The sequence below is a fragment of the Strongylocentrotus purpuratus genome, unplaced genomic scaffold (genome assembly GCF_000002235.5).
Source record: "Strongylocentrotus purpuratus isolate Spur 01 unplaced genomic scaffold, Spur_5.0 spur5_scaffold_4, whole genome shotgun sequence".
Classification (NCBI taxonomy): domain Eukaryota; kingdom Metazoa; phylum Echinodermata; class Echinoidea; order Camarodonta; family Strongylocentrotidae; genus Strongylocentrotus; species Strongylocentrotus purpuratus.
Genome location: NW_022145610.1, coordinates 9731061 through 9757395, shown reverse-complemented (window position 1 = coordinate 9757395; position 26335 = coordinate 9731061). Strand labels below are relative to the sequence as shown.

General features: G+C 38.4%; 1 protein-coding gene across 1 annotated transcript; it reads right to left on the bottom strand.

Annotated features, from left to right (window-relative positions):
- Positions 1-543: 543 nt before the first annotated feature.
- LOC105444150 (centriolin-like) lies at positions 544-26172 on the bottom strand. Its single transcript, XM_030997679.1, has 28 exons — positions 26047-26172; positions 25327-25497; positions 24489-24638; positions 22684-22837; positions 22275-22388; positions 21714-21875; positions 20825-21324; positions 20211-20264; positions 19237-19302; positions 17971-18134; positions 17257-17464; positions 16137-16408; positions 14951-15077; positions 13918-14082; positions 12670-12945; positions 11421-11638; positions 10443-10600; positions 9829-9902; positions 8744-8986; positions 7682-7853; positions 6473-6561; positions 5703-5786; positions 5184-5324; positions 3978-4175; positions 3454-3549; positions 2393-3061; positions 1730-1865; positions 544-1422 (listed from the first exon to the last, which is right to left on the bottom strand). Exons 1-28 carry the CDS (start codon positions 26110-26112, stop codon positions 1340-1342), a joined length of 5010 nt encoding a protein of 1669 aa, XP_030853539.1. The 5' UTR covers positions 26113-26172; the 3' UTR covers positions 544-1339.
- Positions 26173-26335: the final 163 nt, after the last annotated feature.

Below are 26335 nucleotides of genomic sequence, written 5' to 3'. Positions count from 1 at the left end.
AAAAAAAATCATTTTTTTTTTTTTTTTTTTTTTTTAATAAATCGGGAGGATAAGGATGGTGATCGTAAGGTCGGGAGTTGGGGTGAATTATCGGGAGCCTCCCGATAAAATCGGGAGGGTTGGCATCTCTGAAAGTAAATGCAACAATCTGTGTTGAGCATCATTTTCCACTAAACAGGGACTCTGGGTACCTATTGTCACCTATCTGTGGTCCAGTTATCGCAGGACACCAGGCAGTGCAGCTAAGAACAGTGTGACTGATCAGTTAGCTTGAGAAAGTCCACAGGAACGGACGGAAGCTTGCCCAACAAAATTCAAGGTTGGTAGAAGCTTGAACTACATTTCATCATTTTCCTACGTCACATTATTGATAACAAGTTTTATGAAAAAGGGTCCAGAGCTCTAGCAGGGCTATCAACTTGCTGTAATGATCAGGACCCTGTTTTATAAAACTTGATATCAATAACAAGTTACAAGCTATTGTTATAAGCTACTGAAATCATGGCATCTGATTGGCTGAGAGCAAATTTGTCATAGAAATTTAGCATTTGTTATATAGTTTTATGAAACGGGCCCCAGATATACTAAAACTATTCGGTTAATAACTTAAGGTACAACCATGTAATTGGTTATGACTAGTTATGACATCATTAATAGTTGGACTTCGCTACAATTCAATTTGAGCACATCTTAATTCACCAATTATATTTCCTTGCACAATAATAATAATAATTCTAACATGCAAATTGTTGTTCTGAGAATTGCACCTTGTAGAATGCCGGTACAGAAAGAGATGGACCGAGGCCCTGTTTCACAAAACTTGTTATCAACAACAACTGCCACAAATATGCTCACAGCCAATCAAATGCAAGGATTTGAGTAGCTTATAACAACTATTGTAGGTTGTCATTGATAACAAGTTTTATGAAATAGGGTCCGGCCCCCTTCCAGGAAACAGACCAACAACCCTGTGGTACAATCACATGCATCAATGACAGAGTCTCTTCTGGTTTACCTCTGACCTCTGACCCCTGATATAGCAGTTGATGAATACAATTAAAAATAAACTCAGTATAAATGTAACACACATTTAAATTTGTATCTTGCACTAAAGCTTATGTACACTACAATGAAACCTGTACATAAAGACCACTTAAGGGAAACATGGAAGGTGGTCTTTATAGGCAGGTGGTCTTTATGTACCGGTTCCTTGAGTACAGGTTTCAATGGGAGAACATGTTCAAGGAAAACAAAAAAATGTGGTCCTTATAGAAAGGTGGTTTTTACTATTCAGGTGGTTGCTTTAAACAGGTTTGTCTGTATAATGGGATGGCTGGTGTCATCTGTAGTCCCATGCATTGGTGTTCAGTTGAGCAACTTTCTGATCTTTCAGCTGGTTGAGAGAATCCATAAAATGCGACCCTAAAAGAAAGTTTGAAAACGGGGAAAGACAAAATAGACAAAATTAACAAACAAATCATTCCTTTTCTTTTTTCACTTATACCTTTAGTGAATATCTAGTTGTAGATCTTACACTTGGACAGACCTTTAAATATACATTGAACAGTGGCTGTTATTTATAGAAAACCTAACTCTGTTATTGGGAATTTTTTTTACAGTTTTATAATGATGCACTTGGTACTTTATCGCATGGAAATGTTGTTATAGCCGATAGCCGAATGAACTCATAACAAAGGTTGAATCGGCCTTTAAGAATATGGTTACTTACAGTGTTGACCTGAAGGAGGCCCTCTCTCGGGGACCTGTGGAGATAGAGGTGAGAGGGGTTGACGCCCGACTGGTGACCTGCTTTTTCTCCTATGATGCCTGTATGAGTGAGACCTGGAACGCTGAGATGTGGTCACCTGTCAAACAAAAAGAAATAGTGAGATTTAGTTATTTACAGATATCTTAACAATAGATAATTCAATATAGATATAGGGACAATTATTTCTTTTTCTGATTCATATTCAATTTAAATGATTTCCTTTATCATTATTATTTAACTTCCATTGCAAAAGAAGGCCTTTCTCTAAGCCATCCAGTCATTGGCATCCATTCTTTCTCCTTTCAAAAGATTATCAAATCAAAATTAAAATAAACATGCACGTGTATAGAGACAGGATAGACATCGTTTAAAGCACGGACCATTAAGACATAAATCACATTGCAATGGAGATTTTTACATTTACAAGTATGAAGGAATGGAAAAAAAACTGTTGCTAATTTGATGAAGAATAGTGATTAATTTAGAAAAGAAGTTAACTCTGAACTGCTATGGTTTAAAAAGCAGCAGTTTTAGTCCTGCGGCTTTTCCATTATAAACTGGCATATGACTGACTACATGTCACAGAGCATTATGATTAGAAAGAAAAAAAAGACGTACACATACCTCACTCTCTGATCCCGCTACTTCTTCGGACCTTCGTCGATTCCTCTCTCCATCGAGACCAGTAGTACCCCTCGCTCTTTCCTCGTGTTCTGTTAGAGTACCTCCTTCTTCCTGCAAGGGTGTTTTACGCTTGAGGATCCCCTTCGGACGACTGCTCCTATCTCCATGGTCACCCTTCCCTGCATTACTATCCTCACCACGAAGTGAGGGATGCCTTTGCAAGTCGCCATCTTGATTTTGAAGTTCATTTATTGAAAGAGCTCCCTCGTCCATCTGGTCGACCCTGCCTTGTCCTCTTTCACTAGCATCGCCATGAGCGCTGTTTTCATGTCGCATTTCAAACTGTCTCGTCCTTGAGGTAATACGTCTTTCGTACTGAACCTCCACATTCTGTTTGTAATTCAGGCCTGGATCCAAACAGCTATTCTCCACCCCTCGACTCTCGTCGCCTTCATTCTGGAGTGGAACTAGATCTATGTTCCGGTTGACGTTGTGTCTCTGTACGATGCTCTGGCTCACTCTCAGACTCCGGGTATGGGAGGAGCTGCTGCTGACTAGCTCCTCGAGGTGGTTCAGCTTGTGACGTAATGACTGGATAGTCGATTCTGACTTCTGTTTGATCCCGGCCAGAACCTCCGACTGACGAGACATCTGCTGCTCAAGTCTCAACTTGATGGATAAATGAAGGTAGACAATTTTTATATATAAACATGTTTCCAATTTGGCAAATTCTGTACCTATAAAATGGGACATTTTCACGATTCTTTCAAGTCTATTAGTCATACAATTACTTTAGGACGATCCTTGAGAACCATGAAGGCGCCAAAGAAATCAACAAGCATTGCAAGGATTCAGAATGTGACTAGTGTGAAATGGAATGCCAATAGCAATCGTCGCCGCAACATGTAATGTACATTTTAAATTGAATTCCTTTGGTTACCCTTTATGGGCAACATATATATACATGCAGACATAAAATGAATGTTGATACCTGAAAATTTATTAATCTTGAATATGATTAATTCCAGAAATAAACCATATGGATCAAATATGACACTAACCTTGAGTAAATCTTGCTCCTGTTGCAGCTGAAACTCCAAGTCAATATGCTTTCGTTTACTGTTCTCCTTTTGAGCGCTGATCTCTGACATTTTAACCTGGAAAAGTAAAAAAATTAGGGTACACAGAACATCGAATAATATAAAAATCTATGTAAACTGTGCATGTCTCATTGGCCAATGTATACTTTATTGCACAGTTCATGCGCAATTCTGCTTGAATATTGTTTGAACAGCTAACATATTCATGAACAAGATCAAGCAAATTAATGACATAGTATGTGACACATTTTTGAATTTTTTTTAGAGACACCATAGTCAAACCTTAAAATCAATCCTAGCCCAACCTTCTTTATTCTGGACTTTACATTAAGTGTCTTTCTTCTTTTTTATAAGTTATATTGTTGAGGATAAATCAAAAATCAAATATTTGCTAATTACAAAATTTCTTGCAACAAACAATGGCTATCACTGACAATTTTCTAGAAGATTCTGGTTATGCAGGTTGGGAAGTGTCCTCTATTTACCTGCTTGAAGGACGTCAATTTCTTGCTGATCTCAGCCTTCTGGTGGTGGACCTCTTGGAGCTCATCGAGGACCTCCAAGCGAGACATCTCCAGGGTGCGCAAGCCCTCGTTGACCTCTGTGTGGATCTCTTCCTTTAGATGCTGGAGCTGTGAGTCAAGCTTGTTCTCCTGATCCATTAGCTCCTCGTGGGTATGGAGCTGGAGAAGGGTTAAAACAAAAAAATGGTTAAGACTCTGGGAATTACAGGGAGACTTGAACATAGAGGCATCCAAAAGTTGTATAATTCTTTGTTGACCTCTTCTCTGTATCTACTTCTTTAGATGCTGGAGCTGGGAGTCAAGCGTGATCTCTTGGTCCATTAGCTCCTTGTGGGTGTAGACCTGGAGAAAGGTTAAAGAGAGAGTGGGATAAAAACTCTAGAAATGGTAGGGAAACAGCCGTTAAATGACATCACCAGGGTGCATAAGCCCTCGTTGAACCCTGTGTGGATCTCCTCCTTTAGATGCTGGAGCTGGTAGTCTTGTTTATTCTCCTTTTCCATTAGCTCCTCATGGGTATGGAGCTAGAGAAAGGTAAAACAAAAAAGGGGATACTTGAATATAGAGGCATCCCAAAGTTGTATAGTTCATTGTTGCCCTCTTCATTCAAACCTGTACAGTGTATGTTAAGACTGCTCATTGGAGAACAAAAAGTGATCTTTAATAATTACAGACAAATGGCCTTTAAGGAAAGGTTGTTCTCGTACAGGTATCAATCAGAAACACTTCAAAGGAATCAACAAAAATTTACTTCTTTGAGGCAGAAGGATGAGGATTTATATTATTTAACACAGATTTAGCACCCGTCTAGCTCTAATCATACATTATAGTTTCTACACTATTCTTATTACCACGGTCACTGGTTTCAATTACTATCCTGCACATTCACCACTCCCTGAGGAGCATTCCAGCTAGTCTCCTTTCTACAGGTACACACATGCTAATTCAACTATGAAGTTCGCATCCTACCAGGTATCCAATTAACACTGTGTTGAGAGAAGCAACGTAGATTAAATTAAATATTAGATAGAATGCCTTGCTCAAAGACATAAGTGCCGTGCCAAGGCTTGAACCCACAACCTTTGCATTTCAAGTCAAGTGATTACAACAGCCGACTATGACACCTCCACAAAGAGGTGGTCTTTCTAAAGCAGGGTTGACTGTTACCTGTTGCTTAGTGATGAGGTATTCCTGTTTCCAATTCTCCACCTCTTTACTCATCCTGCTGGCATGCTTAGACTCCTCCTCCAGCCTCACCTTCAGAGTTTCAATCTCCTGAGTCAGCTTCCTGTGCTCGGCTCTAAAATCCTGTGGAAAAAAAATCATTGTAAACAACAACTTAACACTGGCATGTAGACAAGAAGAGAAGTAAAACATGGGAACTAGAGGAAAATCTTAAGCACAACGTCATTCATTCAAATGAACAAAGATGGAAGAAATATTTTCAAAACTTTATCACGTGTGGAATAAATATCATTTGCTTTAGACTAATTATGTTTCAGACCCTTTTTTATAGTAAGAATCTAAAGGATAATTTTTCATTTACAAAACATACATTTGACTGTCAGATTGTTTAAAGTTAAAGAGTACTGACCAATGAATTGTGGTCACAGTGAAGTGCATGAGTAATAAATACAGCAATATAAAATAAATTGACACTTGCATTTATAAATTTCAAGTCATTACCTTTCGAGCACCGCTCCATTTCATTCTTATCTGTTCATTTTCTTGATCTGACTGGTTCTTCTCTCTCTCAATCGCCTCTTTCTCCTGTTATCACCATACAAAAAAACACAAACACAGAAAGGGATGATTTTGGGAACGTGACTAATTTGTTGATCTTGCCACTGAAAACAAATATTATTAACACTGCAGTAGATGAGTTGTTCACAGATGGTTAAGGCATTGGTGTTTAAAGTTAAGGACATGTGTGTTCAATCATCAATGAAGAGGCTTTTCAAATTCTGCTGTCTTTCTAGATTAAAGCTTGTGAAAAGTTGTGGTAGCAAAAAGGAAATTGGAAAGAAATGTGTTAAATATAGTCTCATGTTGTTCTTGTTTAAAAAGATATATATTCAAGCTCAATTGGATTTAAAGCCCCCATCACACCAAACTAGTTCTCACTACGTTCTGGAACCGTCCTAGAAAATCGTAAAAACAGGTTATGGTCGGGGTAGAATATACAAATAATGTCTATAATATGATCCTAGATCGTTCATAAACAGTCCTCAATACAGTTTGAGCCTGTATGGCAACATTTTACGGAACTAGTTTGGTGTGATGGGGGATTCACTTGAATGTCTTGATCAGCACAGCTTGAAGCGTTGAGGTTGAACGGGAATAAGGAGTGGCAGGAAGGCGCTTGGGTTTTATAACCCTTGAGCCAGGATGTGATTGAACGCACTTAGAGCGAGCTGAACTGTCTCTGAACTACCATTTTCCAAAAACAATCTTACCTCTTGAAGTGAGCCTACTCTCATTCTTGCTGCTTCAAGTTCATCCTTTAACTTCTCTCCTTTCTCTTGTTGATCTGAAATTTCATTTTCTGACAATTAAAGACATAAAAAACAATGTAATGGATTATGATGGATTAATCTCTTCCTGAGAATGATATGGAGAGTTTCTGTGTGCAAGTATATGATCCTTTGTTTACAAAAGCTAACAAATCGCAGCTAATAACTAATCAAAACATCTCATTAATTTTATTTGTAACCCAAAGGAGACTTATATTGTAACTGAATTCAACAAAGATAAACAATTATTTCGACAGAACACATGCTTCGGCAGCAATTGCTACGACTCCATCACCTACATGAACTGACTTTGTCTTGTAAACCCTAAACCACACACTATACCAACCCTAATCCTAAACGGTTCCTTATACTAATCTAACCCTAACTAACCTGTACTTCACTCTATTCCATTACTCACATTAACCAAATTCATAACTTAAACCCTTAACCACACACGATACCCAACCCTAATCCTAAACTGTTCCTAACCCTTAACTAACCTAACCCTGACTAACCTGTCTTAAGCCCTTTTTAATTACCTACATTAACCAACTTCATTACTTAAACCCTAAACCACAAACGATACCCAACCCTAATCCTGAACTGTTCCTAACCCTAAATCTATCCCTTAACTAACCTAACCCTGACTAACCTAATAAACCCCTTTCCATTACCTACATTAACCAACTTCATAACTTAAATGCTAAACTACAAACGATACCCAACTCTAATCCTGAACTGTTCCTAACCCTTAATCTATTCCTTAACTAACCTAACCCTGACTAACCTAATAAACCCCTTTCCATTACCTACATTAACCAACTTCATAACTTAAATGCTAAACTACAAACGATACTCAACTCTAATCCTAATACTGCCCTAACTAACCTGTCCCTAACCATAAACCTAACCCTAACCCTAATTCATAACTGAAATGCTAAACCACACACGATATCCAACCGTAATCCTAACTAACCCGTCCCTAACCCTAAACCTAATCCTAAATTAATCCTAACTCTGCCGAACATGTCCCTAACCCTTCTCTAACCCTAACCCTAGCCCTGTATTTTTAATGAAATAGAAACTGACAAAGCAAACAGGTAATTGTCACATGAACAAATGTTGAATGACCTCCTGTAAGCCTGAACCTACCAAGCTCTTGAATCCTATTCTTCAGTTCATCATACTGAACGAGATCTTCTTGATTCTGATGCAACCTAGACTGAATGGAGTCTTTCTGCTGGGTCAGCGTCTCTAGCTCTCTCTGTCGGTTCTCGAGCTGAGCTCTTACCGTCTCCTGATCTCTAGAAGTCTGCCTGGAAACCTGAAAGACGGTAGAATAAAAGTTAAAAGTCTTGGACATAATTGAGATATAATTTTCAAACCACACCCTCAAGTCAAGATCTTGAATCTTATTCTTCAGTTCATCATACTGAATGACACCTTCTTGATTCTGATGTAATCTAGACTGGATGCAGTCTTTCTGCTGAGTTCTTATTGTCTGCTGATCTCTAGCAGTCTGCCTGGAAACCTGGAAAGACCATTGAGTAAAAGTTAAAAGTCTAGGACATAACTGAGATAAAACATTTATATTGATACAAGTTTCGAACGGCAGCCTCTGTCAAGATCCATGTCACATACTGAGCTGAGCTCTCGCCACTTCATGATTTCTAGTTGTCTGCACAGGAATAAGGTATAGTTGTGACGTGTGTAGAGCTTGTGCGACATACTTGAGATCACAATTTAAAAGGCTGAAACACACCTTTAGAACCTGACTAAAACTAGATTTGGGAAACTTAAAATAACATTAGGTAACATTATAAAAGTCTAGATTCCTTCTTATTGAGGTCTTGGATAGTTAAGTGAATGGCGGTCTAGTAAAATTATTGAGTGTGAGAAAATGCTGTATCAGCTGTTCAATCACAGTAATTTCATACCAGTCACATGTCTACCACAGAGAAGTAGATTGGTTCTTTTCTCTTTCTGCTATGCATAAAACATCCATAATTTTTTCACTAACATTATTCATACATTCTACTATTCAATTGTCTGTAAAGGCCACTAACACAGGTCTAGGGAGGCATCTGTGCAGAACAACCTGTCTCGAGGGCCACTTTGTCTACAGTGGCCACTTTTGAAGTATGCCTCCAGTGCCTTTTATATACAGGTTGAGCTGTATATCATATCATAACTCAGTTAATAAAATTAGGTCACCTTTGAAAGTCTGTCCTCCTCCAGTGCGACCCTCTCGGCCACCTTCTCCAGATCTCTCTGACGTCCCTCAAACTCTCTTCTCTTCTCCTCCAGCTCCCTTCCCATCATGCTCAGGGCTTCCTGTTTGGTTCTCTCCTGCTGTTCGCACGATTCTAGGGTCCGACGATGCTGGTCCAGGACCTCAGAGAGCTGGTCTAACTGAGAAGACAGCTGGACCTTCTGCTTCACAAGTTCCTGTATCTCCTGGTATATGAAAATTACGAATAACATGTTGTTTATCATCTGATTTTGGAAGAAGACACAGTTTCAATACCTTACAAGACCTGTTATCTCAGGCTTAGCATTCAAAGATGATATTGAAATGTAAGGATGAGGTCTAGATAGATATAAATGCATTTAAAGATGAAAGAGGCTCAATTTGCCATTGTCTGAATGTAAAATTCTTAATGTATGATATTTCCACTTTGCAGTGCTAATACAAGCTTCTAATCAGTTCAAGGAATTTTTGTAACATCCCTTTATAAGTAAAAGTATTTTTATTAGATAATTGAATCATTTGGTAACATCACTTTTTACAATGCTTCAATTGATAAGACCCTGGGACCTGGGTCCCTTTGCATAAAACTTAGCATTGATGGTAACTGTGTCATTGATGGTAATTTCAATGGAAACCCTGATTTGATTGGCTGTTGAGTGATGTTGCCATGGTAGTTAATATTGATGGCAAAGTTACCATTAGTGGTGAGTTTTATGCAAGGTGTCCAAGGTCTTGTTCTATGGGTACCTCGCTTTGTTCATCTCCATTTAGGGGGAACCCTTTCAGATAGCCATACTCCAAATTCACTGTGACTTTATATGGAGTGACATTATCATGAATAAAGTGTAATTTGGGTTTTTACAGACTGACGTTTATCAATCAGATATGATTATTATCGTCTTGGGATAGACCTTTAACATCACCATCAGAAACACATAACTCAGTCTCGAAGCAGGGCCCGTCTGAGTCAGTTTGTAGTTGAACACAGGGAGTTGACCATACCAAGGACATTACCGCTAGGCCAACCCACAATAATGTACAAACATACCTCTTGTAACCGTACCTGCTGACTGCCTGCCCCTTGTAGGTCTGAGTTTGTATGCTTCAGGTTAGACTTGGCCTCTGATATGAAAAGAAAAAAGAAAAAGAATAAGATAAAACCAAGAGCTCAACAAGCAACATCTGGATGCTTTAAAGCCCATCTGCACTAGTTTGGCCAGGAGGGATTAGACCTCCCTGCATGGTCACTGACAGGTGGTTATCTCATCAAATCAGCTCTCAATTAACATAAGAAAAGAGGGATTATGGGGGACCAACAGGCACCGATTAGGCATTGTTTGCTATATAGAGGGCGCAAGGAGCTATAAGTAGTGCAGTGGACCTTTAATAGCTATATCTTCAGCACATTCTTTTATATACATGTAGCAGGAAAGTACTCCCAAATTCTTGAATATCACATCAGGCATGCATTTGTATATTTGCATTTGTATATCTAGCATAGTTTGAACAAAAACAAAAAAACAACAACAAAAAACAACAACAACAATCCAACAAATATGAATATGAAAACATAATGAGAGAGTTCCAATATTCTTTTGAAAATAAAGCTTACAGATTTGAATGTATATAAATACAATCCTATTATAATAAATAGATCCCAACCTTTCATGTGCTGTTTAAGGTTCTGTAGCTCCCTCATTGCTTCAGACTTTCTTCTTTTGGTGTCCTCCAGGTCTGTTTCCATGGCAACTAGGTCTTGTTGGAAGCCTTCCAGTTTGTGTTGGTTGAGATGCAGAGATTCCAGAGTGCTTCCATGAGTTCTGGAACATTAATACAACATATACAGTTAACAACTAAATTATTCATACCCTTGTGAATTTTACATCTTTTGTGTTTTTCTTAATACGTCAAGAATGAAAGGTGGACTGGTTGAATTAGGGGCCTTTGTTGAATAACTTTAGATGAAAGCTATGTGACATTCTCAGGAAGCACAAATTGGGACAAATCAGTTTTTCGCATATTTAAAAATTACAAAACTTGGTAAAGGTATGAATAATTTAATAACTATATATCAGAAGAAATGTTTAGGAAAAGTAGTGCCTACAATGACAAACACAGATTTCGTCAACCTAACAAGCAAAATGTAAACACAGTATTATTAATGATTACATACTTGTAGTGCAGGTACTACTTGTAGTGTACAGACAATGTTGGTGCATTTAAATATACATGTAGATGTATAGATTCTCAATTTAGTATTATGAAACTAATTTAGGAAGCACTATTAAAACTATCACCTCTATGATATTGCAATAAATGTGTAAAGAAGGACTATTGCAAGCTCATTACCTATAAAAAGGAGAGGAAGTTACTATTGTCCAACTTTTTGTATATTTTGTTGTTATTTCAAGATAATTTAACTATCAATTACAGTGCTGAAAGAGGTTGAAAATCTAAAAAACTAACACACATAGAAGCTGATTTAGCTAATGTAAACTCTAACATGAAACCTTTGCAAATTTTGTGAATGGCCAACAATCACAAAAGTTTCTTGCTACAAAATACTTGAAGTGGAACACTGAACTTATAAAATTTAAAAATTTAAAAATTTTTGTTGTAGTTAAATTTTGAGCTACTTACGTTTTGAGATGGCTGAGCTTAACTTCCAGTGAGTTGCATCCCTGTTTAAGAGCACTCTCCTCCTGCATGAGGCCTTCGATGCTCTCCTCCAGGGAATGCTTCTCGGAGAGGATGCGCTCTCGCTCCTCCTTGGCTCGTCTCGTTTCCTCCCTCATCAGCTCTGCACCGGTCCGGTTCCTCTGGCTGTCCTCCTTGAGCTTCTCCAGGGATGCTTTCTCCTGGAATGCAGTAGAATTTTTTTTTTAAAGGGGGTGTAGCATGATGAGACTACTTGTCTTTCCCATTGCCTGACTTGGGGCCAATCGGGTACAATACGACTATGGATGCAGTAGACCTAGATGGCGCTATAGAAATGCCTATTATTATTATTATTATTACGCGAAACCGAAGCGTGAGGAGAAGTTTGGTTTGTTTCGTGAATGCTAGCGCGCTGACCCAGTTAATGAAGTCCAGTCGTTTACGTGCAGTTGTCTAAAAGAAGTCGTAGATGGCATTAACCAGTATTTGCCATGCTACAGCCCCTTTAAAGTCACAGACATTCTACTTCAGTGTACTGACCCAGTAAGAACTGATGGTGAATTGCCTTTTGGTCTACACCTAGCCTGCTACTATCCACATGGTCTAAATCTTTGGTTGTCTAATGACCATTTAGGCTACGTAATAGCCATTTGGTCTAATTTCCATTTGGTCTTAGCTCCAAAAAGTCTACTACCCATTTGCTCTGTTGTTCATTTAGCCTAATAACCAGTTAGACAATATGGACAGTATCCACAAAATGGGCATTAGACAAACTGGGAATTAGACTCTTTGCCGGTGAATGTTTCTAGCATTATTTAAGTTTGTTGAATACTTTTGTGAGGTACAATAAATATTCTCAATACTACAGAGTATTCTATACATAATACAGATGCGAAATAAAGTGAAAATATACTAGCCAACTGTCGCTGCAAAACACAACATTTGAATCTGATTTACATTAATTTTATGTTCTTGGTTATTGCTGGTATACATGTAGTTGATTCAATGGCAATTATCCATCAACATTAAAAATCAAAAGCAGCAGCAGAAAAAACAATAGGTCTTGTAGCAGGTAGAGAGAAGTCTCAATATTTTCCTTCCATATTTAGGGTAAATTTTAAAGGCAGTATAAGTTTTGGCTACATTTAATTATTAAGCTTTCATTTAATTTCGGGAAAGTTTAGGGTCAGGATAAGGATCACAGTTGGGGCTATCCAGACACTGAACTGACCTGGAGAGCCGCAAGCTGCGTCTTCTCCAGCTCGGCCATCTTAGCTTCATGCTGCATCCTCAGCGCCTCCAGCTCCGTCTTCTCAATGTGCACCATCTCCAGTGTGTGCTTCAGCTCCGCCTGCTGCTTCTCGATGGCCGACTGGACATCGTGGTGGGCGCCCTCTGCCTCAGCGAGCCTGGTCTGGAGGCGAGAGAGCTCCTCCCGCCGTTGATCCACAGCCTGGCTGGTCTCCTGCCGCTGCTGTCTCAACCGCTCTAGATTGTTCTTGGTGTCCTATATGCAGAAGAGTACACAATTTTTAATACGTGGGTGCACAGTCATTAAAGTTTCCAAAGACCTGGGGGGTGTTTCACAATGATCCTAAGTTGAACTTAACTCTAAGTTGGACTTAACAATTATGGACAGCCATTAGCATCTATGAAAATATTCTGTAAAAGTTATTTTTAAAGGCATCAAATGTTGATTCAAATCATTCATATTTTCTATTATCAAGGAGATTTCATGTTCTTGATGAGGAATTTATAAAAGTCTAAAATACTTGAATTTTCGCTTTTGAATATATTTTATTTAAAGACTACAAATAGCTCTCCATAATTTTTAAGTCCAACTTAGAGTTAAGTTCAACTTAAGATCTTTGTACAAGACAATATGTCAATGTTTATTTTTATTATAACTACAAAAGGCAACTTATATTTCTGGATGACCATGTTTACATGAACATGTAGAAGGTAGGTCAAAATTGTCTACATAGGAAAATATGGAAAACACACTGTGTCTTCTAGTGGATCGATCATTAACTGCCTGTGCATCAAGATTATGGAATGGTCTTCCCCAAATCCTTTGCTCTCTTCACCAGTTATCCACTTTCAGAACTGAACTAAAGACATTCCTATTTCAGATTTCTTACAATTAGTTACTGCTTTTTTGCCTTTTCCAGTTAGAATCATGAACAGACATTTTTGGTAGTTTTTCAGTCTCATCAGCACCTTTGCTTAGGCAACTAGATATTGGCTCATTATAAATACCTGGATTAGATTGGATTGGATATTCCTTGACCCTGCAATAAACAACTCATTTTTAATACATCTTTATTACCACACTTGGTAATGCTTCACTTTACAACATTATATGCACAGAAGAGACGACATCTTGGTTACATACATTGAATAGAACTGAAGAAACATAGTGCACAGTAAAAAATATCTGCAATAAATATTGATTTGTATGATAGCAGGTGCTCTTTACTTTGATCTTTTGTTGAGTTGCAGATATCTCACTCTCCCCTTCTTGTAGCGCTGAAACAAGCTGCTGTCGATGCTTGTCGGTTTCAGAGGTCAAAGTTCGAAGGTCGGTTTGCTTGGCCCCTATCTCCCTGTTGACCTTCTCCAGGGCATGTTGCTGATCATCAAGCTGGAAGATGAAAAAGTGAATGTTGGACATTTTGTTTTTTCTTTCTTTTATTCAATTCAATTCTCATTTCTTTCATTCTCGATTAAAAAATTACATTGAATACAAAAGATATGAAATAATTCATAAACAATTTAGGAAATGAAATGGGGAACTACATAAATAAAGCCCTTAGGCCTTGTACAAGCGTACTTCCCAAAAAACTCATAGCATAATGTCAAGCAAAGATAACAAAACCAAACTAAAACAAAACAACATTAATACAAAAATATTAATAAATTCAAAAAATAAATAAAAACATATTAGATAGACATGGAGGGCTAATATATGACCGATTGCCAGACAATTTATATTAAAGCCCCACTGCACTACTTAGAGCTACTTGCGCCCTCTATATAACAAACAATGCATAATCGGTGACCATTGGTCCCCCATGATCCTCTTTTTCTTAATGTAAATTGAGAGCTGAGTTGATGAGATAACCACCTGTCCGGTGACCTTGCAGGGAGATCTAATCCCTCCCGTACACTAGTACAGATAAGCTTTAAGGCTTTTAATTAAAAATAGAAAACGGCTACAAGAAGTTGATACAGCCAATAGTAGCATGGGTATGTCTTGTATTTCCTTTCATACAAAGTGAGACAACATTTTTCATACATGTACATGTCCATACAAGCTACATGAGTATGATGGTGAGACATATAATTGATTTCTGCTTAATACATATATGCGTAACAAATGTCTCCTTTTTTCCTATTACACAAAAGAGAAGGTAGCAGGGATTTTTTTTCTTTCAATGTGCAATATCCTACTTTCATGTAAGGGTGATATTCACAACAGAAAGTGACATGAAACAGACTACACCACATACCTGATCCTGTAGTCTATCTAGCTCACTCTGTCTGTTAGAATGCTCTCTTTCTCCATCTCTCAAAGACGACTGGAGCTCTGAGAGCTTCTGCTCGGCCATGATCACCTCAGACTTCAGCCTCTCAAGCCTGCATAAACCAGAACCAATGAAATCATCAAAGACAGGATAGACACTTCACTTAATACTTCCACACATCTTGTAATTCCCATGCTGATTGCTAGAGTATTATCATTATTATTCAATTAAACATCTGAATTTATTAGTTGCTCATTCTGCTGCTGATCTTGGCAGTAGCCTACATCCCAAGATCAAAGAAAAAATATTTGTAAATGTGTAGGAGAAATTAATATGTATTTAATATTTTTTTAATTATCTTACCGTACCTCTTATCCATTTTTTGTCTTCCTTTCTCAAATACTTGAAAATTAAAAATTATTATGAGACATTAATCTCAATCCATAATTTAAAATTGAGTTACACTCATATCTCATATCATATATTGTAATATAGTACCAAACTTTTCCGGTGATAACTTTAATAATCATGCTTTCATGAAATTGCTCTTCATCAAAAAGTATCCCTCCTTCCATTAATGACTTTCTCTAATATTGTCTCTTCCATTTTTTTACCACTCTGTGACTTGTCACAGAATAGATTGCATTCCAATCACACCTCTGATCAGTCATACACTTTTGATTCATTTATCTATATACAGTGAAATCTGTCTAGAAAGACCACTCAAGGGAGACAAAAAAAGTGATCTTAAAAGGCAGGTGGTCTTTGTGTACAGGTTTCTGTCATACAAGTATCAAAGACAAAGTCTATTCAAGGGAAATAAAAAATGTGGCCTTTTTTATAGACAGGGTGGTCTTTCTGTACAGGTGGTCGCTAAAGCAGGGGAGTGTTTCACAAAGACTAAGATTGACTTTAAGTTGGACTTAACTATAGCTGGTCGTTCATGCCACTGTTTGCTCTTACCAGTATGATCTTTAGACAATATTTTTTCCTTCAATAATGAATTATCAAAAAATGTAAATTCTGTAGATTTGTACGGCCCTTGAGAGACCAATGCCAGTAAAGGGTGAGAGCAAACAGTGACATGAATGGCCTGCCATAGTTGAGTCTAACTTAAAATCGATCTTAGTCTTTGTGAAACACCTCCCAGATTTCACCGTATAAACAATACCTTTTACTGCTCTGGTCTCTCTTTGCTTCCACTGCTCTCATCTCCATCTCCCTGCCGTTAAGTAGGGTCTCCATCTCACCCGCATCCCTCTCACAGGTCCTCCTCTTCTCCTCCAGCTCCTCCACCTCCCTCTCTAGGACCAGGAGCCGTTCTTGGGCCTGGACCAGGGTCACGGCAACCTCGTGTGACCTCCGCTCAAGCTCCTCGCTCTCCTCTCGGGTCATGGCGAGGTCATGAGTTGCCTTGTCGTAATGTCTGAGTGTTTCACTTGCCTAAAGAAAACCAAAAATTAATCAAAAGATTAGTAAGTTCCTAATATCCCTTAAAGGCGACTAATTACGCTCGCAAATGGAAGATCGTTAGGGACATAAAACTATCCCACAAACTGCTCAAATTTAGTCTCATATTTTTTATTTTGGACCAAGAAAACAGGTTTAAAAAAACTTGTCAAGTTTGTTATCATTAAACACGTTGTAAATCACTAAGAACAATGGAAAAATGAAACGGTATCAAAAACTTGTCCGATGGAATCTTACAATATAGTTGTTTTATGTTTGTAAGCTTGGTAGCTCTGCAACAGTTTATAGTCCAGTGGATACCTGTCTTGAGTTGAATCTCTCTGCTCTATGAGGATGGAATAGCTACAGAACTTTGGGGATGAAGCTTTATAAAATAAAGAACTGATACAAACTTCACATAACCAAACTAAAAGATAAAGTTGAGTTCTGGTCATGCGATTGCAATGTGAAAGAAAAGGTGTGGAATGGATCAGAAAAAGTTGATCATGTAGCATGTAAGGATTGGTGTGTACTGCAAGGTTCTGGAGTCATCAAAATCATAATAAATTTGGCCCAGTCTTGGTAAAGTAACAAGTACTGAACACAGAAAGATGTATATCGGACTACACAAATGGTGTTGGGGCTACTTACCTTGATTTCCTCATCTTTCTATGCTCATTACTCAGCCAGTATACATTTTCTATCAAAATTGATTGGCAAATGACATTTATTTGTATTCTTGAACATTCACTGTAAGTTTCGTTTGATTCTGTGAGACTTTTTTTAAAAACCAGAACTCAAATTTATCTTTAACGAGCGTAAAGATTGATAGACAAACTCACCTTATTCTGAGCTTCATGTAAATCAGTCTGACACTGCAGCAGTAACTGATCGGCTTCCCTCAGCTCTGCTCTCCTCTTTGCTATGGTGTCCTCCAGGCACTCAATCTCGTCTTCAAGGAACGCACTCTGCTGCATGCGCTGGTGGTCGTCCACCTCATCGTAGTCCTCAGCTCTCGGTACAAACTGACGACGGTGCTCCAAGAAATCCCTGGAGGAAAATGTCATTGACGTGAGAATGTATCCACAAATCCAATATCTTACACAGTATAAGAAATCTAAGCATTTTTGGGAATCCATGTTACACACATATACTGCATACCCAGGTAACAAAAAAACACATAAATGTATCCTTTCCAGAAGAACACATTAATTCAAATGTGTCATAGTGGCAACTTCCATATAAAGACCCACTGCTTTTAGTGGACAAATGTATACTGTCTATTTCTAGAAAAAAATAAATGTTGCAGAACCTGCTTTGAAAGCATTTTACAGTCAAATCCATCTATTAGGGTCACCCAAGGGAAACAGAAATGGTCACAGTAGACAGGTGACCTTTCTAGACAGATTCTACCAAATACATTAATTTTTCTTGAGGGAGAAAAATGGTATGACCACTATGGGGAGGTGGCCACTACGACAAGCTTTACTGTATCTATGATAGCCACTTTTTCTGTTTCCCCTTGTGTGGCCTCTAAGAGACTGTGAATTAAATACCTTCTAGATTTTCTTTCATCTACATTCCTGCCTAAGTCCTTCAGTTCCCTCAGTTTGGCCTCCGTCTGGTATCTCAGATCTTCATCGTCGTCTCTCAATCTGTTCAGGGCACCCTGTTGCCTGGACACTGCCAGGTCCAGGGCATCCAGCTCTTCACGCTTGTCCTGAAGATAGATTAAGAGGGGGGTGTTTCACAAAGATCCTAGGTTCAACTTAATGCTAAGTTGGACTTCAAAATTATGGAGAGCCATGTGTAGGCTTTAAAAAATATATATTCAAAAGTGAAAATTCAAGTATTTTAGACTTTTTTATAAATTCCACATCAAGAACATGAAATCTCCTTGATAATAGAAAATAGGAATGATTTGAATCAAAATGTTATGCCTTTTAAAATAACTTATACAAAATATTTTCATAGATGCTTATAGCTTTCCATAATGGTTGAGTCCAACTTGGAGATAAGTTCAACTTCGGATCTGTGTGAACACCCCCCAGGAGGAGAAGGGAAGGGTATGGATTGATGGATACAAAAAAGGTGGGCAGGTATTAAGTGGGAAAGACAGAGGGATGGATACTGTGAGGGATCAAGTTAAACCATGACAAAATGTCATGGATACATTCTGTGAAATGGCGCCTGGCTAAAATGCTCCTCAGGGCGTGGAGAATGTGCATAAATTTTGTGCGGGCAAGCCTGAATCTGGTGACTGGGGTAAAGATATATCTGATAAGCGCTGAAAGCCATCATCAATATATCATTTTTTTTTATATAAACGCAGAATATTATTATTACATGCCCACCTGGAAACAATCCACAGCAGAAAAAGAGGAATCGCTCAATATAATATCATGAATAATATATAAAACATGTATTTCATGCATGTTCTAAATAAAATGTCTTTTTTTAGGTTTGAAAGCTCCTAAATATGAATAATTCCTTTAAAATAGGAATGATCATCAGCTCATAAAACATGGTATTCCCTCATCAATAAACCGGTTTTGTAATGTATCCAAATGTTTGCATATGCCTTTGTGAAACGCCTCAATACAAATTGTTCATTTATCGGTTACAAATAAATGTATCTCAATAGTCAGAGGGTGATTTTGCATACATTTGATACTTGATGCTAGTTAGGACAAGCCATAATATTTTTCCTACCTAGCAACATGTAATAAATGCAATTTGCATTCTGACTTTTGAAATACAATTATTTGTTTCAGGTGGAAATGTGACAAAGTATCAAGTCGAAGATGGGGGTTTTAACTTACCATTAGTTCATGCCTCAATCTAGACATTCTTCCTGATGTATTAGGTGAACTTTGTCTTTCAGTCCGCTGTATCATTATATCATAGAAAAAAACATAAGAAAACACATTTGAATAAATATTGTTCAATTTTTCTGACCGAAGCTGAAATAGTCCAACTAATGTTTCGGTAAGGTAGGGGGGGGGGGGGCGGAATATAAGATACTAGGTTAGGGCTGTGCACAACAGTGTAATGAGGTCCCCGAGTACACTCCCAGGCTCACAGGCGAATACTCGAATATTCGGACGCCATGTTTTTTTATAATTTTTTTTGAATTTTTTTAATTTTTTTTTGAATTTTTTGATTTTTTTGATTTTTTTTCTTTTTTTGCCACTACCATACCACTCGGCAGTTTCTCAGGTCCCTCGCTGAAAACGCATGCAACTTTACTTTGAGTTGCAGTTGAAGGCGCCGATTTAATAAGAATAATAACAGTAAACAATGCTGTTTTAAAAACCAAAGATGGCAGAATAATCCATTTTCCTCCAAGTCCAAACAGAAATCTGGACATTTGGTCCCAGTTTCTGAAAGGTGAGTTTGACAGTGCTTGAGTTGGGAAACATTATTACCGACGGTAACATGCCAGCGGCTGCCGCTCTCCCTGGCACGGGTAAGCGTGGGCCTGGACATTTTTTTTTTTTTTTTTTTTGCGGCCGAATATTCGGGTACAAGAAATCGTACCCGAGTAGTTGTCAACCGTGCGGGTACTCGAGCATTCGACTACCTGTCGCAGCCTTATAAGATACAAATGAGAAGTGACAAAAAATTACGTCCTGGGCAGGGATGTAAATTCCAAATGAGCGGAAGTAATGCATTAAACAAAAAAAGGACAGCTGTGTCTGCACAGTTTTGTAAAATATATTGGAATATGGATTTTTTAGTACCGGTAATCACTTCCACTATCATATGGTTTTCACAACAAATGACAGACATGTACCTTAGATCGCTTCAGCTTGTCGAGTTGTTTGCGTAGTCTATCAATTTCATCCTCCTGTTGTAAACAAAAAAAAGAGACACAGAAACATAATGTCCCAAATGGAAGTTAAAATCATGAATATCCTAATAACTACATGTACAATGACTATAGCACATTATCGAAAATACTGGAAATACTACAAAACAAAGAACAAGATACAAAATTACATGGCAGATCACTGGAAGTTTAGGAAAAATCTGGACCCTGTTTCATAAAAATTGTTATCAATAACAAATGCTAAATTTCTATGACAAATTTGCTCTCAGGCAATCAAATGCCACGATTTAAGTAGCTTGTAACACTTGTTATTGATAACAGATTTTATAAAACACGACCCTAGAAACATTTAAAATGAATACTGTAAAATGGCGACTGGCTTGAATGCTCCCCAGGGAGTGAAGAATGTGCATACATTGTGTGCAGGTAAGCATGACTGGGGTAACAATATATATCTGTAAAGCGCATTGAGAGGGCCTGCGGTCCTGAAAAGGCGCTATATGGACGAACTATTATTAATATTATTATCAGAAATGGCCAAGTGAACCTAAGTTATGTACTCTCAATTTGTTTCTTACCAAGTCATGGTGCTCTGGTACATTGCAGAAGAGTCCTTCGATCGGTCCGTTCACCTGCCTCAACTTGCCCCTCCTACTCTCACTAATGGTAATGTCCTGTTCCCTGCCTAAATGTACTCCCTGAGTAGCAGGTGCATGTTGAAGTTGTGGTTGGAACATTGCCTGCCCATTGGTGGTACCTCCCATAGGTACAGCACTGCCTTGAGGCGGTGCTCCAAAGAGTCTGGGTGGTACCGCAGTAGGCTGTATAAAGGGTACAGGGCCTTGTAGTGGTGGTTGCATGGATGGTGCCTGAACACGGTGGCTCTGGTCTAAAGGTGCAAATGACACCGAAGGCTGGAAGCCGGTTCCTGCGGTACTCTGCGCCACCATAGGTGCAGGTGGCAAAGTGGAATGTTGAGGGGTATATGGCAAGGATTGCGGTGCATAATTCATGTTCCCTGGGGGTGGCGGTTGGGATTGATGACCTGGCGGCATAAATGATGAGTTTCCATGGTATCCTGAGAATATAACAGAATTTTTTCATGTAAAAGATTGCTAATTACATTTGCTCTTGGTATTCATATCCGTACAAAGGAATGTTCAAGGTACCTACAAAATTACAATTATCACAGCTTCAGCCAATCTGCGTATTAAGAATCAAATGTGAAGAACATTTTGCTTCAGACCGTAAATTAATCAACATTAATCAATACAAGAATATTAAAAAAAAAACAGAGTTAAACACATGCAGGACTCTATTTGTTATCACTCAATATCATACTATCTAATAGGAATTATATGTATGGTTCAATAAGTTTCCTTAGATTTGCAATATTCTAGATACTATCCACAAATAGTTTAAAATTACAAAAACGATTTTAGTTCATGAGATGTCAATGTGTACTACCTCTATCATTGAATGCAGGATCTGCTGCAGGGATGAAAGGGGGTAACGGTGCAACCCTGCCTTGTCCTCTGTTGTTCATATGATGCTGCTGCCCATCCAAGGCTTGCCTCAATCCAGCTATCTCTCCCAATAAATTCTGCAGATCAGTCGCTGTCTGAGGACCTATATAAAAGAGATTCCATACAAAATGTTCATTATTATTGCATGGCTTTCTTGAAAAGGATATTGACCATGTAGCAATTTATATAGGACATTTCTAGTTGATCAACTGTAGGCATAATTGATGATAAAATGGTGTATGGCAATTATACAGTGATACCTGAAAAAAGGACGGTCAGTAGACATATGGGGTGATTAAAAAAAAAAAAATGACAAAACTACAACCTAAAATATGCAACTGTAGCTTTTTCAGACTAATGAAAAGTAATATAATCAAATCTGCCATCTGTGGTTAAACCCCCCCCCCCCCCAGAATAGAATGATTCTTACCTGACTGTTCTACAGAAAATATTCATTAGGTTTGAGTGAGCCAAGGGATTCTTTGAACTGAACTGATCGTACCTAATGGTTCTTGCGCTCGAGTTACTCCATCTAGAAGATCCTGTAGTCGTAGGATTTCATCTTTCTGTGCTCCCAGGACATCATGCAATGCTCCTATCTCCTCCTGTTGATTAGCTTTGGAAACGTACATCATAATTTTATTTATTTATTTATTTATAAATATTAATACATCAGCCAAAGCTGTTTTTCAAATTACTCCTGTATATACATTCCCACCCTGATCTTGACCACTAAGCATCTAAACATTATGAAACTTGAGAAGTAGACAGAGCACGTTGTTATGATAATGGTTATGAAATTTGTTTAAATTTGGATGATCAAGAAAAAAATACACAAATATGACTAATTGTGAATATCCTAATGCTTTGACCTTACATTTCTAACAAGAAATCTTCAATGTGTTTAATACCAATGGCATGTGAAGCAGTCTCCCCATGGTGTAGTGTCTCCTCCAGCTCCCTCTCTCGGTTGGAAAGTACTTCCTCCAGGCCGTCAATCTCTTCTTGAGCCTTGGCGAGTTCATTGATAGCTCTCTGGGCCAGGTGCCCTCCCTCAATCTCGGCCTATAGAGAAAACAATATAAGAGATGATCAGTACTACTTCAAAATCAATCTCTTCTTAAGCCTTGGCGAGTTCATTGATAGCTCTCTGGGCCAGATGCCCTCCATCAATCTCCGCCTATAGACAGAACAATATAAGAGATGAACAGTACTACTTTAAAATCAAAGAACACAGAACAAAATACACAATGAATAACAACTTATCATTCTTTAATACATTTTACTACAACATGTATCAATCTCTACCTGAGCCTTGTCTATTTAGAATTCGACAACCATTTACCCCATTATGATCCAGGGGAAAAAATATTTTAAAAATTTGGGGGGCTACTTTTCAAGCTTGCTTGCATGAAAATAACACTCTTTAATTTGTTTTGCATTGAACTCTATGCAATTTTTTTTTGGCTCTTTTATGACTTTTGGGGGCTCTTTTTGGCATTTCGGGGGCGAATTTGCCCCGAGTCCCCTGTGTATTTTTTTCCCTGTTATGATCAAACATGGGTTAGATCATTTTAGGTTAAATGTACGTTTTTTACCCACAAGACTCTCTATGACTACTAGCATACAACCAAAGAGCAACCCAACTTGGTAAGCGATGCTCATTTCTGACATTCACGTAATTTGGTCCCAGGTGGATGAGACACAATCTGGATACTGCCTTGTTCTTCTTCCTCGCCAAATGAGCCATACCTGTTGTTCCATAATAGCCCTCAGGGATACAGTGTAGTTGCCCTTACAGATCAACAGGTCATCTTCATATTTCAGTTTCTACATCATGTGGTTAAAGCTACATGTAATTTCTGCTAACCGCATAGCATAACAAGATGATCTGGCTTGAATCTCCAGTCAAGTAACGCCTGGCTAGAATGCTCCCCAGGGAGTGGAGATTGTGCACACATTGTGTGCGGGCAAGCACTGTATCCAATGACCGGGGTAATAGCATATTTGTAAAGCGCTTAGAGACATTTGTATCAAGCGCTATAAAAAAGCTACATATTATTATTATTATTAATAAATGTTTACAACCCGCTCCGCTACAACACCTTTCCTGCTGGTATCTTGAGAAGACCTAACTTGGACTTTGTTTCTAGGAGTAACTGAACCAAACTTAGGAAGATTTTACACTATCCCAATAGTCCCTATCACCCAACCCCACCCCTAACAACTACCCTCTCAGCACATTAACTTCGACAATTACCCCAAAGACACTAAAACCGCTAACTTAAACCACTAACCCCTTACTCCTCAGGTAATGTGTGGTGGTCAAGGGGGTAATTTTGTTCAATTTCTAAGGGCTTAGTTGTAAATTGGGGAGATGGGTGTCTCCTGGTGGGCAGTTTGGTGGCAGAAGGGATAGTTTTTTCTGCTGACATGGGAGTGTCTTACAAAGACTAAGATCTACTTTAAGTTGGACTTAACTATATGGCAGACCGTTCCTGCCACCGTTTGCTTTCGCCGTTATGATCTTTAGATAATATTTTTTTCTTCAATAATGAATTATCAAAAATGTGAATTTTGTAGATTTGTGACTATGATTTGTAGGTCCCTTGAGAGACCAATGCCAGTAAATGGTGAGAGCAAACAGTGGCATGAACGGCCTGCCATAGTTAAGGCCAACTTAAAGTCCATCTTAGTCTTTGTGATAAAGACTGACCTGTGCCAAAGCAGAAGCATGTCTCAGCTCTGCCTCTCTTGCTTCTCTCTCCCCAGCCTTCTTCTTGCTCCTTTCTCCTGCCCTAGCCTCCTGCTCCCTCTTACGGAGCTCCGCCTGGAGCTGGATTATGTCATTTTCAGCATCTGCAAGCTTTCCACAATAAAATAATATCTTCTCATTTAGCAAATGTGGATGAAACCCATTATTAAAGTCAATTCAAAGTGATGCTCCATATTGAGAAGACATCGGTAAAAAAAAGAAAAAAGAATACACCCCTAAAACGTAAAACCACTGTTTAATTGAGTCAAAGTCATCACAGCAAAATTTTAACAAACAAACAAAAACTTTGTAGTTGCATGCACTGAAAATAGCCAACATAGATATGTACACATGGGACAACATTACAATTAGCTGACAAACGTGTCCTGGCATTAATACTCAGCCATTGCGTTTTTTCTTTAGCAACCCTATGGCAGATACTAGTGTTGGGTTCTGCTTCAATTCATATTTGTACACATAGCAGAATAATAATAACAATAATATTCTGTTCTTGTATAGCGCATATCACATTATGATATAACGTCTCAATGCGCTTTCAAAGGACGTTGGATATTGTGCATTCAAGTAATAAATCCTACCATGTTCCCACTTACTACACCTGGGTCGAGTGTGGCAAATGTACATGAATGTCTTGCCAAAGGACGTTAGCGGTGTGGCAGGGATTTCAACCCTGTACCTTGTGGTCCACAGTCTGGAGACTTCTACTAGCCCACAACACCTCTAGAAGAACTGTAAATCATTACAGAATGAAACTCTTGGGGATTGAAATTCTATGTACCTGCTGTGCAGCCATTCTGTCCTTGTTCTGGAGCTGATTCCTCAAATTGGCCACATCACCCTGCAACCTCTGCATCTGGTCCCTGACCCTGGGGTCAATCCCAGGGGGTGCACTCCTAGAGTCTACCTGGGTCATTACAGCAGGGGGCTGAGGAGGGGGTCTGGGTGGGGGCTGAGAATAAGAACACAATATTGCAATAAATACATCAAAGAAACTGCCACTGCAACGATTTCAAACCATATTGACTGGGTTATAGGTGACCCATACCCTTTACAAAATGAAATAAATATTAGATTACTGTATAGTAAAATACACTCTCAAATTCATATTTCAGGCCATAAAAGATTCTTTATGGGATGTCTGTTTTTTTTCAAGGAGACTTATCAGAACTATAGCTTAGCTTAAACTAAGCTAGTATCTGACTTTCAGGTACTCTGGCAACATTGTTCGCAACTGCATCACAGGCTTTAACAATTCCACATCATAAGATTTCGCTGATAAAATGATAAAGTGATTATTCATCTAAATGTGCATATATGTTATTGCTCCCCACAACCGGCCTTAGGATCGATATGTAGGAATGTTTAAACATTGGCATGTTTTTTTGAGAAAGTTTGCCTAGGTCTTAGAAGATGTCTTATAACCATTCACAAACAATTTTTATCCTGCTAGTAAGCAAGTATTACAATATGAAAATGAAATGGAGCATTGTATAATCACCTGCTGGTTCTTGGCTTGTTGGAGCTGTTGTTTCAATCTCCCAACCTCATCCCTCATCCTCACCATCTCCTCCTCATCGTCCTCCCAATCAGCATCCTTACCCTGAAACACAACATCAAATAGATAATATAAATTAGCATAGATAACAAACCATTTATCATCTTCTCATTCTGATTTTCTAGCCTCTCTCTCTCTGACACCTTTCAATCAGTATCCTTACCCTGAAACACATATTTGCATAGATAAGACAACTTAGTATAGATGATATACCATTTATTAACATCTCCTC